Consider the following 20242-nt stretch of genomic DNA (forward strand, 5'->3'; position numbering starts at 1 on the left):
CTATCTGTGGCAGATGGATCAGTCCATGACAATGTTGATAGAAGTGACCACCACAGTCCTTTTGGAGATCATCCTTGCACACTTCACACCTCTCCGCTGAGTTGTATGGCACTACCACACACAATGGCCCCAGAACAGATCTAACAGCTCAAAACTGGATACCCATGAGATGCTGTAGGCCATCAGCAGCACTGTATGCAATCACAATCTGTAACTTCATGGCCCAGCATATCCCTCATTCTGCCATTGCCAACAAGCCAATGATCGATCCTGGTTCAAAGAGTCTAGGACAGCATGCCTGGGACAGAGCTAGGCATACCTAAAAATGAAGTTCCAACACAGGTGTACATGCATGTTAAACAGCAAAAACAGTATGCTATACTCAGAGCTAAATGATCTAACAACCAATGGGTTAGATCAAAGCTCTATGGTCCTGCCACATCCAGTCATGAATGGAGGTGAACAATTAAACAAACAACAGAAGACGTCTCCATGAACAATCCCATCCTCAATGATGGGTGCAATGCAGAAAAGACAAAGTGAAGCATTTGGAACCAGCTTCATTTGGAAGGGCCAAGTGGATGATCCTCCCGAGGTTCCCAGCATCACAGATGACAATCTTTAGCAAATTTGGGCCCCGATGACAAGAGAATCAACTCATGGGAAAACCTACGAAAGGGCATACTTGCCATAGAGGGAGTGCAGCGAAGGTTCACCAGACTGATTCCTAGGATGGCAGGATGGTATGAGGAGGGATTAGGCCGACTAGGCCTTTATTCACTGGAGTTTAGAAGAATGAAAGGGGATCTCATTTTTTTTTTTATTCATTCACAGGATGTGGGCTTTGCTGCCTGGGCCAGCATTTATTGCCCAACTGTAGTTGCCCTCAAGAGGGTGGTGGAGAGCTGCCTTCTTGAACCGCTGCAGTCCATGTGGTGTTGGTACAAGCACAGTGCTGCTAGGAAGGGAGTTCCAGGATTTTAACCCAGCGACAGTAAAGGAATGGTGATATGTTTAGAAGGCAGGATGATGAGTGAAGTGGAGGGTAGCTTGCAGGTGGTGGTGTTCCCGTTTGTCTGCTGCCCTTGTCCTTCTAGGTGGTAGTGGTCATGGGTTTGGAAGATGCTGTCGAAGGAGCCTTGGTGAATTCCTGCAGTGCATCTTGTAGATTGTAAACACTGCTGCTACTGTGCATCGGTGGTAGAGGGAGTGAATGTTTGTGGGTGTGGTGCCAATCAAGTGGGCTGCTTTGTCCTGGACAGTGTCCAACTTCTTTAGTGCTTTAGGAGCTGTACTCATCCAGGCGAGTGGGGAGTATTCATCACATTCCTGACTTGTGCCTTGTAGATGGTGTTCAGGCTTTGGGGAATCAGGAGGAGAGTTATTCATTGCACGATACCTAGCCTCTGACCTCCTCTTGTAGCCGCAGTATTTATATGGCTAGTCAGTTCAGTTTCTGATCAATGGTAACCACCAGGATGTTGATAGTGGGAGATTCAGTGACGGTAATGCCATTGAACATCAAGGGGCGATGGTTGGATTCTCTATAGTTGTTGACGGTCATCGCCTGACACTTGTGGCGCAAATGTTCTTGCCATTTATCAGCCCAAGCCTGGGTATTGTCCAGGTCTTGCTGCATTTGGACATGGACTGCTTCAGTATCTGAGGAGTCGTGAATGGTGCTGAACATTGTGCAATCATCAGCAAGCATCCCCACTTCTGACCTTATGATGGAAGGAAGGTCATTGATGAAGCAGCTGAAGATGTTTGGGTGAGGACACTACCCTGAGGAACTCCTGCCCTGATGTCCTGGAGCTGAGATAACTGACCTCCAACAACCACAACCATCTTCCCTTTGTGCTAGTTATGACTCCAACTAAGGAAAGTTTTCCCCCTGATTCCCATTGACTCCAGTTTTGCTAGGGCTCCTTGATACCACACTTAGTCAAATGCTGCCTTGATGTCAAGGGCAGTTACTCTCACCTCACCTCAGGAGTTCAGCTCTTTTGTCCATGTTGAACCAAGGCTGTAACGTGGTCAGGAGCTGGCAGAACCCAAACTGGGCATCTTTGGGAAGAGGATAACCAGGGAAAGAGTAGGGCCCATAAGGGACCAAGGGGGAAATCTATTGGTGGAGCCAGAGGACATCGCTAGAGTGTTGAATGAATACTTCACATCTGTCTTCACCCAAGAGAATGAGGATGAAGATGAAGATATCAAACTCAGGGAGAGAGACTGCGAGATTCTTAAGCAAATTGATATAGGGAGTGACAAGTTATTGGAGGTGTTGGCAGACTTAAAAGTGGACAAATCTCCAGGTCCAGATGATTTGTGCCCCAGACTGCTGAGGAAGGCAAGGAAGGAGATCACAGGGGCTCTGACACAAATTTTTAATTCCTCTCTGGCCACGGGGGAAGTGCCAGAGGACTGGAGAACAGCTAATGTGGTTCCGCAATTTAAGAAGGGTTGTAGAGATAAGCCAGAGAACTACAGGCCAGTGAGTCTCACGTCAGCAGTAGGGAAACTATTGGAGAAAGTTTTGAAGGAGAGAATCTATCTCCACTTGGAGAGGCAAGGTTTGATTAGGGATAGTCAGCATGGCTTTGTCAGAGGGAGGTCATGCCTAACAAATTTGATTGAATTTTTTGAGGAGGTGACCAGGTGTGTAGATGAGGGTAGTGCAGTTGATGTAGTTTATATAGATTTCAGCAAAGCCTTTGACAAGGTCCCACATGGGAGACTTATAAAGAAGGCAAATGCACATGGGATACAGGGTAATTTGATAAGGTGGATTCAAAATTGGCTTAATTGTAGGAGACAGAGGGTGATGACAGAAGGATGCTTTAGTGACTGGAAGCCAGTGTCCAGTGGCGTGCCACAGGGATCTGTGCTGGGTCCCTTATTACTTGTCATTTATATAAACGACATAGATGACTATGTGGAGGATAGGATTAGTAAGTTTGCGGATGACACAAAGATTGGCCAGGCGTTTAACAGTGAGGTTGAGTGTCTTGGGCTACAGGAAGAGAAAGACGGGATGGTCAAATGGGCAGTTAAGTGGCAGATGGAATTTAACCCTGAAAAGTCTGAGGTGATACACTTTGGAAAGAGTATTTTGACAAGGAAGTATTCAATGAATGGCATGGCACTAGGAAGTTCTGAGGAATAAAGGGACTTTGGCGTGTATGTCCATGGATCTCTGAAGGCAGAGGGGCAAGTTAGTGGGGTGGTGAAAAAGGCATATCGAGGCCTAGATTACAAAAGCAGGGAGGTCGTGTTGGAGTTGTATTGAACCTTGGTGAGGCCACAGCTGGAGTACTGTGTGCAGTTCTGGTCACCACATTATAGGAAGGATGTGATCTCTGAAGGCAGAGGGTCATGTTAGTGGGGTGGTGAAAAAGTTATATGGGACACTTGCCTTTATCAATTAAGGCATAGGTTACAAAAGTAGGGAGGTCATGCTCGATTTGTATGGAACCTTGGTGAGGCCACAGCTGGAGTACTGTGTGCAGTTCTGGTTCCTCGCATTGCAGGAAGGATATAATTGCACTGGAGGGGGTGCAGAGGAGATTCATCAGGATGTTACCTGGGATGAAACATTTAAGTTATGAAGAGAGGTTGGATAGACTTGGGTTGTTTTCGTAGGAGCAGTGAAGACTGAGGGGCAACCTGATCGAGGTGTACAAGATTATGAGGGGCATGGACAGGGTGGATAGGGAGCAGCTGTTCCTCTTATTTGAAGGGTCAGTCCCGAGGGGACATAACTTCAAGGTGAGGGACAGAAGGTTTAGGGTGGGGGGGGAGGGGTTGTGAGGAAAAACTTTTTTACCCAGAGGGTGATGACGGTCTGGAATGCGCTGCCTGGGAGGGTGGTGGAGGCGGGTTGCCTCACATCCTTTAAAAAGTACCTGGATGAGCACTTGGCACATCATAACATTCAAGGCTATGGGCCAAGTGCTGGTAAATGGGATTAGGTAGGTAGGTCAGGTGTTTCTCATGTGTCAGTGCAGATTCAATGGGCTGAAGGGCCTCTTCTGCACTGTGATTCCGTGATTAGTGAGCAGGTTATTGCTAAACAAGTGCCGCTTGATAGCGCTGTCGATGACCCCTTCAATTACTTTACTGATGATCGAGGTTAGACTGATGGGGTGGTAATTGGCCAGTTGGATTTGTCCTGCTTTGTGTGTACAGGACATACCTGGGCAATTTTCCACATAGCCGGGTAGATGCCAGTGTTTAAGCTGAAACAGATTGGCTAGGGGAGCGGCAAGTTCTGGAGCACAAGTCTTGAGTGCTATTGCTGGAATGTCGGCAGGGCCCATAGCTTTTGCAGTATTCAGTGCCTTCAGCCATTTCTTGATATCATGTGGAGTGAATCGAATTGGCTGAAGACTGGCATCTGTGATGCTGGGGGCCTCCAGAGGAGGCCGAGATGGATCATCCACTTGGCACTTCTGGCTGAAGATTGTTGTGAATGCTTCAGCTTGATCTTTTGTACTGCTGTGCTGGGCTCCTCCATCATTGAGGATGGAGATATTTGTGCAGCCACCTCCTCCAGTGAGCTGTTTAATTGTACACCACCCAATCTAGCAGACCCAGTGTAGCAGCTATGTCATTTAGGACTTGGCCAGCTCGGTTAGTGTTGGTGCTACTGAGCCACTCTTGGTGATCGTCATTGCAGTCCCCCACCCAGAGAACATTCTGCACCCTTGCTACTCTCAGTGCTTCCTCAGAGTGATGTTCAATATGCAGGGGCATTGATTCACCAGCTGAGGGGGTGGGGGGTACGTGGTAATCAGCAGGAGGTTTCCTTGGCCATGTTTGACCTGATGCTATGAGACTTCTTGGGGTCTGGATTTGACGTTGAGGACTCCCAAGGCAACTCCCTCCCGACTGTGCCACCACCTCTGCTGGGCATGTCCTGCCGGTGGGACAGGACATGCCCAAGGATGGTGAAGGTGAAGTCTGGGACATAATCTGTAATGCATGATTCTGAGAGAATGACTATGTCAGGCTGTTGCTTGACTAGTCTGAGAGACAGCTCTCCCAATTTTAGTACTAGCCCCCAGATGTTAGTAAGGAGGACTTTGCAGGGTCGACAGGGCTGTGATTGCCGTTGTCATTTCCAGTGCCTCAGTCGATGCATTCATTCCTTTTTTTGTGTCTTTGTAGAGGTTTGTTACAACTGAATGGCTTTCCAGGCCATTTCAGAGGGCATTTAAAAGTCAACCACATTGCTGTGTGTCTGGAGTCACATGTAGGCCAGACCAGGTAAGGAGGACTAATGTCCTTTAGGGAAGGAAACCTGTCAACCAGATGGGTTTATACAACAATCAACAATGGTTTCATGGTCATCATTGGACTTTTAATTCCAGATTTTTATTGAATTCAAATTCCACGATCTGCCGTGGCAGGATTCGAACCTGGGTCACCAGAGCATTACCCTGGGTCTCTGGATTACTAGTCCACCACGTCATCACCTCCCCCTCATTGAAACATAAAATTCTGACGGGGATGCAGGGATGATGTTTCCTCTGGCGGTGGAATCTAGAACAAGGGGTCACAGTCTCAAGATATGGGGTGGGCCATTTAGGACTGAGATGAGGAGAAACATCTTCACTCAGAGGGTGGCGAACCTGTGGAATTCTCTACCACAGAAGGCTGTGGAGGCCAAGTTACTGAATATATTCAAGGAGGAAACAGGTAGGTTTCTGGGCTCAAAAGGTGTCAAATGGTATGGGGAGAGCACGGGAGTATGGCGTTGAGATCGAGGATCACTCATGCTCATATTGAATGGCAGAGCAGGCTCAAAGGGTCAAATGACCTACTCCTGCTTCTATTTTCTGTTTCTATAACATCCCAACTTCAACGCTAATGACGTGTGCTACAGAATTAGCCACCCTCTAGCCCAGTTGTTCCAGTGCAGGGTAATGCGATGGAGACCCAGGTAATGTTATGGGGACCCGGGTTCGAATCTCACCACGGCAGATGGTAAAATTCAAATTCAATAAAAATCTGGAATTAAAAGTCTAATGATGACCATGAAACCATTGTCGATTGTTGTAATAACCCATCTGGTTCACATTTCTCCTTTAGGGAAGGATATCCGCCATCCTTACCTGGTCAGACCCACAGCAGTGTGGTTGACTCTTAAATGACCTCCGAAATAGCTACTCAGCTGTCAGGAATAAAACCAGATGGCCCACCTGGCATCGACTTAGGCACCGGATATGACAACAGCAAACTCAGCCCTGTTGGCCCTGCAAAGTCCTCCTTGCTAACATCTGGGGGCTGGGGCGAAAATTGGGAGAGCTGTCTCACAAACTAGTCAAGGAACAGTCTGACATTGTCTGTAAGGTATGATTTAATGAGTATGACTATGTCCCAGACACCACCACCATCCCTGGGTATGTCCTACCCCACCAGCAGGACAGACCCAACAGAGGTGGCGGTACAGTGGTATACAGTCAGGAGGGAGTTGCCCTGGGAGCCCTCAACATCAACTCCGGACCCCATGAAGTCTCGTGGTCACACATGGACAAGGAATTGTCTTGCTCATTACCATATACTGCCTACCCACAGCTGATGAATCAGTACTCTTCCATGTTAAACACCACTTAGAGGAAGCACTAAGGATGGCAAAAGCACAGAATGTACTCTGGATGGGGGACTTCAATGTCTATCACCAAGAGCTGCCAGGAGCAGCACCAAGCATACCTAAAAAAAAAGAGATGTCAACCTGGTGAAGCTACAACACAGGACTACTTGTGTGCCAAACATCATAAGCTGCAAGTGATAGGCAGAATTAAGCAAATCCACAATCAATGGATCAGATCTAAGCTCTGTGATCCTGCCACATCCAGCCATGAATGGTGGTGGACAATCCTCACTGGAGGGAGTGGCTCCAAAAATATCCCCATCCTCAATGATGGGAGAGCCCAGCACACCAGTGCTACATTATTCAGCCAGAAATGTCGAGTGGCAGATCCATCTCTGGCTCCTCCAGAGGTCCCCAGCATCACAGGAGCCAGTCTTCAGCCAATTCGATTCACTCCACGTGACATTAAGGAACGGCTGAAGGCACTGGACACTGCAAAAGGCTATGAGCCCTGACAATATTCCGGCAACAGTACTGAAGGCTCGTGCTCCAGAACTTGCCTCACCCCTAGCCAAGCAGTTCCAGTACAGCTACAACACTGGCATCGTCCTGGCTACGTGGAAAATTGCCCAGATATGTCCTGTACACAAAAAGCAGGACAATTCCAACCCAGCCAATTACCACCTCATCAGTCTACACTCCATCATCAGTAAAGTGATGGAAGCATTCATCAAAAATGCTATCAAGTGGCACTTGCTTGACAATAACCTGTTCACTGATGCTCAGTTTGGGTTCTGCCAGGATCATTCAGCTCCTGACCTCATTACAGCCTTGGTTCAAACATGGACAAAAGAGCTGAACTACAGAGGTGAGATGAGAGTGACTGCCCTTGACATCAAGACAGCATTTGACTAAACATGGAATCAAGGAGCCCTAGCAAAACTGGTGTTAACAGGAATCAGGGAGAAAATTCTCTCCTGGCTAGAGTCATGATTAGCACAAAGGAAGATGGTTGTGGTTGTTGGAAGCCAATCATCTCAGTTCCAGGACATCACCGCAAGAGTTCCTCAGGGTAGTGTCCTAGTCCCAAGCATCTTCAGCTGCTTCACTAATGTCCTTCCTTCCTCATAAAAGGTCAGAAGTGGGGGATTCAGTTATGATTTCAGTGTTCGGTACCATTCGTGACTCCTAGGATACTGAAGCTGTCTGTGTCCATGTGCAGAAAGACCTGGACAATATTCAGGTTGAGCTGATATGTGTCAAGTAGCATTCACATCACAAAAGCGACAGGCAATGACCATCTCCAACAAGAAAGAATCTGACCATTTCCCCATGACAATCAAAATTATTACCATCACTGAATGCCCTGCCATTAGCATGCTGGAACTTACCAGTCAGAAACTGAAGTGGATGATCCATATAAATACCGTGGCTACAAGAGCAGGTCAGAAGCTGGGAATTCTACAGCGAGTAACTCACTTCCTGACTCCGCAAAGCCTGTCCATCTACAAGGCACAAGTCAGGAATGTGATGGAATACTTTTCACTTGCCTGGATGAGTGCGGCTCCTACAACACGAGATGTTTGACAGTCCAGGACAATGCAGCCCACTTGATGGTCACTCCATCCTCCACCGACGCACAGTGGCAGCAGTCTGTATCATCTGGAAGATGCACTGCATCAATTCACCAAGACTCCAAAAATAGCACCTTTCAAACCTGTGACATCTACTAACTAGAAGGACAAGGGCAGCAGATCCATGGGGGCACCATGGCAACTTTCCCTCCAAGCCACACACCATCCACAGTTGGAAATATATCCCCGCTCTTTCACTGCCACTGGGTCAAAATCCTGGAACTTCTTCCTAACAGCACTGTGGGTGCACATGGACTGCAGTGGTTCAAGGTGGCAAGTCACCATTATCTTTATAAAGGGCAATTAGAGAGGAGCAACAAATGGTGGTGTTGCAAACGAAGCTCACATTTTGTGAAAGAATAATAAAAAAAAGTGTTCATTTCTGCACAGATAAAACAGAGCCATAACAGGCCATAAGCTGTGCAATATGTTTCTCCACCTGAGCAATAAACAATTAACTCCTTTCCCCAGAACACTAAGGGACTGTGTCATGACAAAATGCTTAATTAAGTTCAAGCCTCATAAGAATTCAAGATTGATTGGCTGTTTGAAATACCTCAGTCAGCATACCTTTTAACAGTTCTTTTCTGGCAATAGATTCTTCTGTAGATGGTAAAGGCATTATGAGTTATTGACACAATGACAATTTCAAAGGTCATGGTCAGCAGCAAATGCTGTTCATCTCATCTGTTGATACCTGCATATTCTAGTAGCCATGCTCGAAATTCTCTCAGGTACTCTCCAGATCATCATAGCTTTTGCAGAAAATAGGTGGAAACCCCCATTAGATGCATAAGTAGAACAGTTGCTGATCTTTGAGCTAAGTTATATGTGGTCAATCAGGGGAAGTCTCAAGGAAATTCACCATGCTAACATTTTAGAGCCATTGGTTTGTGTAGTTGGAACCAGACAACTTTCAAAGCAGTCTGAAACAGCATATACAATTCTGGATAGCACATTTCACTTACAGGTGGAACTGATGACCAAAGAAAAACAAAACACAGAGGTTTCTAGCCGAAGGCACTCTTTTGCTGTTGTGAAGTCTTTGAAGCTAAATGTAACAGAGGTGGTCTCCTAAAGCCTTCCTTCTAGTGTTCCTTTTCCTTCCAATAATATGGGGTCTGCAGATTTCTGTATAATTAAGGAATAATCTATGCCTCCTAGACAACTGATATGCCAAGTGGTGGTTCTGTGGTCAGGTGCACAGGAGCATGAATTCAGTGCAAACTCTCTCTTTCCTTTCTGATCAAAAGGTTGATATTTGGATCCCTGATGCTAGGGTTGGAGCCATATTCAATACCTTGTATGGAAGGTGATAGCTTTGCTTTCTGGCCATTTGATGTCTCCTCTCAACAAGGAAACAGATGTAGATGTTGCCCTTTCCAGTCAAAGATTTGTAACTTGTTTTATACATGTATCCACGACAGATTGGCTGAGGTGGCAGGTGTTCTCTTATGGGAGCTTGCAGGGTTTCAACTTTCACTTCTATGGGGAAAATCATCTCTGCTCCAGACTTTTTAGCGGTTGATACAGCCAATCAACAGCCACGTCTTGTGCAGCAGAAGCAGGTTTTCTTTGACATGTTTAGCTGTGTGGGGTAGAAATCTATAAAAACAGAATCATGGGTAATGATGGATGCAAACAATACACCTCAGGTTAGATTTTAACTTTCACCGCCAAATAAAAAAAATTGGTGATTGCAGATTGCCAACTCGTTATAGTCTTAAATCAATGGAAAAGGATAATCCTGCAGGGTGGGTTACAAATGGCAGATCTGCTATTGCTAGTTGTCCATATGGCAGTTTAAATATAAAGTCTTACCGCACAGGTGTTGTTGGACCTGATTTGTCCTCTCATAAACCAGTCACGCCACATCTGAATCATGCAAGACCCTCAGAAACCCCAAGAAAATTCTCAGCCTAAGTATTTTGTGGGGTGCTCCTTAAATAGTGGGAACCGCCAGGGATAAGGAAAAATATATCACAAATATATCATAAAAGCAGCAGACCATCCAACAAAACCAACTGATGCACAGAGCAAAATATAGTTGGCAGCATAAAAAAATGCTTTTACCAGGAACTCAGACTGTGATCTTAAATAACTTGCAGAAGTTAAGTCACAGGGCTCAGCATAAACATTTTATACAGAGGATGTATTGCCCATGGCAGAGTCTTGCGCAAAGCCATCACGTTCAAAACGTCAACAGATTCCTTTAGATAATGCTTGTGCATGCCTATAGCATGACTTTGTGTTCCAAAAAAAATGCATCTTGCTAAATTCTACCTGCAGAACTTTATAAAATTCAGCTTACACAGGTTTATCAGGTAATTCCAATTTTATCGTTAATGAACCTTTATCTTGGTTATTCTTTCTCATTAGGAAAAATAACTTTTTCATGGCTAAGAATTGGCATTTTGTCACAAATAATATCAAATTTTAAAAAGTGGTACTGATTTATTTTGATGCATTTACCTCATCAGGTGTTCTTTTTGTTAACAAGGTTTACTCAATTTATCTTTTTGCAGATGTCCCCTGCCAAATGGATGATAAATAAGAACTTGCTGAAATCTTCAAGTTAAGAAAAATCTCCAATTCCTAAAAACTAGAATGCAGCAATTTCATACCAACCAGTTAGGCCTTGGACACCCAATGCGCCGTGATGTATCCTTGCAAATAAGGAGACAATTGCAAGGGCATCGTACATACTTCTTTCCTGCAGGGGGATTTTTGATTGGCTAGGAAAAAAGCACAACATTTAATGAACAAAAAGGTTTCTTCTACAAATACTTAAAATATTTTGTTACTGCAAATATCAATGATAAACGTCATGGATTTTACAAGACTGTTTAAGTTAAAGTAATGCTTAAACATAAAATACACAATGCAAGTCAGAATCCTGACAACACAAGATTCCTTTGGATTAAAAAGCCAGTTGTTCCTGAAATACTGCCATTCTAAATATTCTTGTGTACATCAGGGCAGCATTTCTTTAGGAATGGAGAAATACGAGGAATGGGATTGTCCGCCACTTAATCTCTGACCTATTGCCATGTAGCTACCCATGTCCCATATCCCTTAATATCTTTGGTTAGCAGTTACCTTGCAATCTTAATTTAAAATTATAGATCAACTGCAGTGTGTGGAAGAGAGTTCCAAGCTTCTACCACCCTGTGTGTAGGTGTTTCCTCACTTCACTCCTGAAATGTCTAGCTCTAACTTCTAGACTTCCCTACTGGAATAGTTTATCTATCACCCTACTTGTTCTCTTAATATCTTGCAAACTGTGATGAATCACCCCTTAATTTTCTAAATTCCAGGCAATACAACCTGAGCTTTTACAACCTGACCACATCCTCATAATTTATCACTTGGAGTCCTGGAATCATCCTGTTAAATCTACACTGCACTCCCTCCAAGCCCAATATATCCTTCCTAAAGCATGTTGCCCAGATGTACTCAAGATGTGGTCTAACCAGGGATTTGTATAGCTGAAGCATGACTTCCACCCCTTCGTGATATAATCCTCTTGATATAGAAAACATTCCATTAGATTTTTTGGATTATTTTCTGTACCAGTTCATGACATTTTAATGATCCAAATATGTGGAGCTCAAGCTCCGATCTCAGTTGTTTCTAGCTTTTCACCATTTAGAAAATATTTTGCTTTACCTTTCTTTAGATCCAAAGTGGAAGGTCTCACATTTGCCTACAATGAAATCCATTTATCACCATTTTGTCCATTCAATTAGTCTAGTAATATCTCTGCAATTTTATGCTTCCATTGACATTGCTTACAATGCCATGTTGCTATACATCATCAACAAATTTGGATATGTGGTTTTCTATCCCATCATGTAAGTCATTAATAAATACAGTCAATAGTTGAGGCTCTAATACAGATCCTTGTGGGATAGCACTAGTCATGCTCTGCGAATTGGAAGTGGTGGGGAGTGGGGGGGTGGGCAGGGCAGAATTCTATAAAACCCAAGTTTCTCAAAAACATTGGACAAGAAATGGTTCAAATCAGCCAAGCATGCTAAAGGGAACAATATTTGCTTCCAAAGATTTTGTCTTTTAATTGAATATATTGCTTTACTCAAAAACATTTTTTGAGCATCCAAACAAATCGATTCAGGGCTTACCTCCTTTGAAACTTGATCAGCTGAGAACTGCAAAGAGTACACAGCATCTGCCAGGGGGACTAACTCCAACAGTTTTTTTTTTAAAATAGAAAGGCAAGAATAGGTAGTAAATATATAAAAATTCCAAGGAAGTGAAAGATCACAACATAAAGCCAACCAAAAATGGACATATTTGGCCTTGGAAAAAACTGCCCATCAAGTTAAAATGGACAAAAATTTTTGCACTGTAGGCCATGAGCCTAGCATAATAGAATCTAACATAGTACAAAGAATCTCAATGCTGCAAAATTGATTAAGGAGCCAGGTCAGCACAGAAAAAAAGTGAAGTGCAGTTACTAATTACTTTCCTGCCTGAAAAATGCCTATAACAATGCTGAAAAACTGCAAACAATTTAAAGGGATTATGATTCCATACAATACTCTACCAAGCTCTGCAAGCCAATTGATGATCCAGTGCAGGTGTTTAATTACCCAGTACAGTCACTATATCACAGATCAGGTTCAAGAAACTAATGGGAAATTATTTGTGAATAAATAGATGTCAATGATGTCAACTTTCACAAAGATAAAATACATGCAATCTTGACTATACAAAGCACAAGAAATCATGGACTTCAAGCTCACCATCTACTCCACAACACCTCTAGATTGTTCACCAACACCCATCTTTCAACTATTCCACCCTTCACCTACTTCACTTCTTGGCACCACTGGCACAGTATCTTCAACTGCCTATGTACTAAGCTCTGGAATACCCTCCCAAAAACCGAGCTCTCCAAGTCTCTTTCTTCGTCTCAAGCGTTCCATAAAATCTATCTTTTTGATCAAGGTTTTGGTCATCGGTCTTAATATCTTTATGTGGCTTGGCGTCATATTTTGTCTGGTAATGTTCCTGTGAAGCACCTCAAGACATTTTTAATTATGTGAAAGACTCTATATTAGCGCAAGATGTTGTTCTCTTCTGTTCCTGCAACACAAGCTACTAAGTCCCACATTATTTGGTCACGCACCATTATGTTGGAATGTTCCCAGTTCAAACCCCACCCTAAACCAACTACTGTGAAGCACTAAAAGTTTTGTATCATCAGAGCTGCCATCCTTTAGATGTGATGTTAGACTGAGGCCCATCTGCCTGACCTAGTCATTCAGATGGATGATAAAGATCATGTCGCTCTACTCAAAGAAGAGCAAGGAAATCTGCTGACTGACATTCTTTTCTCAAAAACCAAAAAAACAGACTAATTGGCCATTCTCTCATTAGTGTGTAAAATAGCTGCTCAGTTACCCGGAAAAGAGTGACTGCATTTCATAGCAATTTATTATATTTGAAGTGCTTTGGGATGTTTTTAAGAAACATGAAGAAAGCGAAAAGTTAAAAGGAACAAACTTGCATTTATATAGCACCTTTCACATCCATAGGGATCTCCCAAAGTATTTCACACCCAATGAAGTATTTTGGAAGTGAAAGCTACTTTTATAACCATAGGGAAATTAAGCAGCTAATTAATAAGAGCATAGGATAACAAATTGCAATAAGATTGATTGTCATATAATCACTTTTACTGTTGTTTGGTTGAGAGATAGGTATTGGTCAGAACACTAGGAGATCTCTCCTGCTCATCTTCAAATAATGCCATGGAGTCTTTCATGTTGATTTAAAGGGGTTGATTGAGAATAGTTTAACATCCCTTCCAACAAACTGCACCTCCGGCAGTGTAGCATCCTTCTGTAGTCAATTGAAATGTTAACTTAGGCTCTGTGCTCAAGTCTCTGAAATGGCGTTTGATCCATGATCTTCTCAATCAGCAAGAAGAAGCCCAAGATCAGCCATGATCACATGGGATGGTAGAGCAGGCTCCATGGGCCATATAGTCTACTCCTGCTCCTGTATCTTGAGAATGTCACCACTATAGATGGTAACTCTGGCATATTCCTGGATATTGAATTCTCTGCTATTGGATTTTGACTGCTTTTTGAGCCTAGAAATGCTTTCTGATATCACAGCTGAATGGCCTAGTGGTAATTTGAAGGTTATGCCCCCTTCTACTCAATCCTATGAGATGAAATTGTTTCTCTTTATCTTCCCCATCAAATACTGTAATCATCTTTAATACCTCAATTAAATCACCTCAACTTTTACGCTCAAGAAATACAACTCTAGTCTGGGCAACCCGTTCTCAATTTAATTCACTGAGCCCTGGCACCATTCTGATAAATCTGCACTGCACCTCCTCCAATGCCAATATATCGCTCCTGATGTGCAGTGCCCAGAACTGAAAGTAGCACACTGGATGTTGTCCAAATAGAGCTTTAGACCTCCATAGTACAGCTTCTATGCGTTTTGTATTCCAGCCCGAGGCACATTTCAATCGCATCTTCACACGTGTCTGTCCACGGCCCCCTAAATCTCTCCAATTTCCCACAGTTCCTACCTTCTCACCAGTTTGAAAACACACTGATGCATCTCTCTTACCCAAAGTGTGAGAGATGCATCAGTGCATCACCTCAGACTTTCCCCCTCCATCTCTCATAGTTTCACCCATTCACTTAATTTATCAATGTCCCTTTTCAACTTTCTGCTCCCACCTACATTACGCACTGTGCCACCTAACTTGGCACGATCAGCAAACATGGGTATTTCTTCACGAAACCTTATACAGCACTTGGAACAGTGAAATTTGACAACTTCAGTAGTACTCCCTGAACAGAATCGGTCAGACTCAAAGAAAATTGAAGAAAAATCACAATGGAGAGGGGAAGAGATTATGTACATCCACAGAAAATAATATATATGTTAGCATGTGTTTTTTTCCTGAGTAACTCGAGTACAATTTATTATATTTTGAAACAAGTGTATCGTAGGTCTGCTCCATATGGTATTCTATTAATTGAACTCCCCAGAAATACGAGGAAATTAAATGTCAATGCACTTCTTCTAATATGAAGAAGTCTATCAGTGGACATGATCTTACAAGGACACTAGACTTGCATGACTATAATTACTATTTTTATTTCAGCTCCCAGGAACTGATTAACAAGAGGAAATATTTATGCATTGACAGATGATGCTATGGTACATCTACACTATCCTTTATCACTTCTCAATCCACAAGTTCCAGATTGAAGTCATGCCTTTGATTGAAAACCATGCAAGAAATAAAGCAGCAAATAAAGCTCCTAGGTCGTCTAAAGGAAACTGGATCTTTGTCTGTATCCACCTTGCTTTCAAATCATTTTTTTTTTTAAAAACAGGAAAGTACAAAAAATAAATTGTGGGTTCATTTCAGTATTAATCCTAAGGAACTGCAGCGGCAGCTTCTGCGCAAGAAAAAAAAAATGCTGCTACCATGGATACTGATTTCTGGTCATAGAATATAGACAAAGGAAATCTCAGATGAGCTTGAATAAGGACATGAAAATTCTTATATGGTTAACGACAGTCCATTCGCAAAGATTGAAAAGAGAACATTGTTGCATCTAGCATCTTAAGAGTATTATTTCAGCACCAATTTACTCAATATTGAGGGGAGGCGGTGGTGTAGTGGTATTGTCGCTGGACTAGTAATCCAGAGACCCAGGATAATGCTCTGGGAACCCTGGGTCAAATCCCACCATGGCAGAGGGTAAAATTTGAATTCAATAAAAGTCTGGAATAAAAGTCTAATGATGACCACGAAACCAATGTCGATTGTCGTTAAAAACCCATCTGGTTCACTAACGTCTTTTAGGGAAGGAAATCTGCCATCCTTACCTTGTCTGGCCTACATGTGACTCCAGATCCACAGCAATGTGGTTGACTCTTAAGTGTCCTCTGAAATGACCTAGCAAGGCTCTCATTTGTATCAAACTGCTAAGAAGCCTTAAACAAAAGGGAACGAAACCGGACAGACCACCCGGCATCGACCTCGGCACCGGAAACAACAATAGCAAACTCGGCCCCATCGACCCTGCAAAGTCCTCCTTTGTAACATCTGGAGGTTTATGGGAGAGCTGTCTCACAGACTAGTCAAGCAACAGTCTGACAATCATACTCACAAAATCATACCTTACAGATCATGTCCCAGACACCATCCCAGCAGAGGTGGCAGCACAGTGGTATACAGTTGCCCTGGGAGTCCTCAACATCGACTCAAAGCCCCATGAACTCTCATGGCATCAGGTCAAACACAAGCAGGGAAACCTCCTGCTGATTACCATGTACTATTCCTCCCCCCACCCTCCCACCTCAGCTGATGAATCAGTACTCCTCCATGTTGAACACCACTTGGGGGGGAGCACTGAGGGTGGCAAGGGCGCAGAATGTACTCTGGGTGGGGACTCCAATGTCCATCGTCAGAAGTGACTCAATAGCACAACCACAGACTAAGCTGGCCGAGTCCCAAAAAACATAGCTGCGAGACTGGGTCTGTAGCAGGTGGTGAAGGAACCAAGAGGGAAAAACATACCTGACCTCATCCTCACCAACCTGCTTGCCACAGATGCATCTGTCCATGACAGTGTCGGTAGGAGTGACCACCGCACAGTCCTTGGGGAGATGAAGGTTACCCCCTATCGTGCTGTGTGGCACGACCACTGTGTTAAATGTAATAGATTTCGAACAGACCTAGCAACTCAAAAGACTGGGCAACCATGAGGTGCTGTGGACCATCAGCAGCAGCAGCATATAACCTCACAGCCCAGCTTATCCCCCACTCTGCCATTACCACCAAGCCAGGGGAGCTGCCCTGCTTCAATGAAGAGATCAGGAGGGCATGCCAGAAGCAGCACCATGCATACTTAAAAATGAGGTGTCAACCTGATGAAGCTATAACACAGAACTATGTGCATGTTGAACAGCATAAGCAAGTGCCAGACAGGGCTAAGCGATCCCACAACAAACGGATCGGGTCCAAGCTCTGCAGTCCTGCCACATCCAGTCGTGAATGGTGGTGGACAATTAAACAACTCACTGGAGGAGGCGGCTCCACAAATATCCCCATCCTCAATGACGGAGGAGCGCAGCACAGCAGTGTAAAAGATAAGGCTTTACATTTGCTACAATCTTTAGCCAGAAGTGCCGAGTGGACGATCCACCTCAGCTTCCTCCGGAGGTCCCTAGCATCACTGTTGCCAGTCTTCAGCCAATTCGATTTGCTGCACGTGATATCAAGAAACTACAAAGGCTATGGGCCCTGACAACATTCCGGCAATAGTACGGAAAACTTGTGCTCCAGAACTTACATGCTGTTAGCCAAGCTGTTCCAGTACAGCTACAACACTGGCATCTACCTGGAATGTGGAAAAGTGTCCAGGTACCTCCTGTACACAAAAAGCAGGACAATTCCAACCCAGCCAATTGCCGCACCATCAGTCTACTCTCGATCAGCAGTAAAGTAATGGAAGGAGTCATCAACAATGCTATCAAGTGGCACTTGCTTAGTAATAACCTACTCACTGAAGCCCAGTTTGGGTTTCACCAGGGCCACTCAGGTCCTGACCTCATTACAGCCTTGGTTCAAACATGGACAAAAGAGCTGAACCCCCAAGGTGAGGTGACAATGACATCAAGACTGCATTTAACTGAGTGTTCGATCAAGGAGCCCTAGCAAAACTGGGGTCAATGAGAACTGGGGGAAAACACTCCAATGGTTGGAGTCATACCTAGCACAAAGGAAGATGGTTGTGTTTGTTGGAAGTCCATTATCTCAGTTCCAGAACATCACCGCAGGAGTTCCTCAGTGGAGTGCCCTAGGCCCAACCATCTTCAGCCACTTCATCAATGACCTTCCTTCCATCCATCATAAGGTCAGAAGTGGGGATGACTGTACAATGTTCAGCACCATTCGTGACTCCTCAGACACTGAAGCAGTCCATGTCCAAATGCAGCAAGACCTGGACAATATCCAGGCTTGGTCTGACAAGCGGCATGCAACATTCATGCCACACAAGTACCAGGCAGTGCCCATCTCTAACAAGAGAGAATCCAACCATGATCCCTTGATATTCAATGGCATTACCATCACTGAATCCCCCACTATCAACATCCCCATGGGTTACCATTGATCAGAAATTGAACTGGGCTAACCATATCAATACTGTGGCTACAACAACAGGTCAATAGCTAGGAATCCTGTGGTGAGTAACTCAGCTCCTGACTCTCCAAAGCCTGTCACCATCTAAATGGCAAATGTCAGGAGTGTGATGGAATACTCTCCACTTGCCTGGATGAGTGCAGCTCCAACAACACAAGAGGCTTAACATCATCCAGGACAAAGCAACCCGCTTGATTGGCACCCCATCCACGAACATTTACTCCCTCCACCACCTACCCACAGTGGCAGCAGTGTGTACCATCTACAAGATGCACTGCAGGAACTCACCAAGCCTCAGCAGATAGCACCTTCCAAACCCATGACCATCTAGAAGGACAAGGGCAGCAGATAGATGGGAACATCACCACCTGCAAATTCCCCTCCAAGCCACTCACCACTCTGATTTGGAAACATTTCGCCGTTCCTTCACTGCTGCGGGGTCAAAATCCTGGAACTCCCTTCCTAACAGCACTGTTGGTGTAACTACACCACATGGACTGCAGCAGTTCAAGGAAGCAGCTCACCATCACCTTCTCAAGGGCACTTAGGGATGGGCAATAAATGCTGGCCGAGCCAGTAACACCCACATCCCATGAACAAATAAAAACAAAAAATTAGTAATACAAAACTTTTACTTGAGAAAATCATTAATAGTGCGTTCTACATGTTCATGTTACATTTTATAAAATCAAATCCAGAAGAAATTTATCAAATTACATGGAAAAAATTGTTCCTTTTGAAAGTTGCAAAAATATATCAAGGAAAATGAAGGACTACACTAGAGTAGTCCAGGGAAAACTACCCTATTTCATGCTACTCATTATCATTGACTTATATAATATTTAGATATTCTTACCGTGGCTTCATTACAAACAGTGCATTTAACAACATGCTGATGGAGCTTGCCCTCCAAATTAATCAGGGATTGGCACACACGACAGTTTATTACTGGCACTCCTCCAACATCAGGACTGGCCACTGGGCTGTAAGGAGGTGGGAGCTCTCCTGTAAGAAAAACACCAACCACAAAATATTAAAAAGATTTGTATCATTATAGAACAGGAATTACTGGTCCACCCAATGTGTCAGTGGATGAATATTAGTTATGTTGCTGTGTTATAACCTTTGATCTCACATTGCTTCTCCTCTGCACACCCGAAAACTGAAGCTATACTGACCACAACTGATTGAATTCAAATTCTCATTGTCTCACTAGTCTCTTTGAACTTCACCTTTTAACAATGAAACCCCTTTTACAGTACCAATTTTATTAGTAATATAAACATATTGCTTGGTAGCTGCTAGAAAGGCGTCAGTTTTCACCCCACTACTTGAATGCTCTACTCAAAAAAATGCAAATTCACTCTCTCTTCCCTATCAAAAATAGTACCCATCAAAGCACCCACACTAACTGACTTCAATCCAATTAAGACACACCCGCAGGCTAAACCTCTATTTTAAAAAGAAAAATATTTTCCAAAATATTATGTACATTAATAGCTTCATGACATGCTGTACCATATCAGAAATGGTGCTCGGTTTAATCCATGAGCTGATCTAACCTCAGGAATAAATGTGGCAGTGCAGTTGGGTTCAGCGACCTTGAGCTAAGGAGGCAAGGAATAAAAAAAGCCAGAGGTCATGCACCTCATCATATCAATTAATCCCTTTCTGAAAATGTATTTGTGGTTGAGTGAAGAACCAGTTTCAGGTCAATACCATCCACAGAAAAGTAACCTGCCAATGTCCTTGCTATATGCACTTTTATCCCTTGAAGACATTTTGTAGATTATGTAA

The 20242-nt window shown here is 43.8% G+C and overlaps 1 protein-coding gene across 1 annotated transcript in view; it reads right to left on the reverse strand.

The window, feature by feature from the left end:
- pip4p2 (phosphatidylinositol-4,5-bisphosphate 4-phosphatase 2) overlaps nucleotides 1–20242 on the reverse strand; it is a 98835-nt gene that overhangs the window by 41396 nt on the left and 37197 nt on the right. The window contains exons 2-3 of the mRNA XM_078540722.1: nucleotides 19302–19450; nucleotides 10861–10967 (exon numbers count right to left, since the gene is read on the reverse strand). Of these exons, the coding sequence (XP_078396848.1) occupies nucleotides 10861–10967; nucleotides 19302–19450 (256 nt within the window). The remainder of the gene's footprint in view (nucleotides 1–10860; nucleotides 10968–19301; nucleotides 19451–20242) is intronic.

This window comes from Cetorhinus maximus, chromosome 4 (genome assembly GCF_964194155.1).
Source record: "Cetorhinus maximus chromosome 4, sCetMax3.hap1.1, whole genome shotgun sequence".
Classification (NCBI taxonomy): domain Eukaryota; kingdom Metazoa; phylum Chordata; class Chondrichthyes; order Lamniformes; family Cetorhinidae; genus Cetorhinus; species Cetorhinus maximus.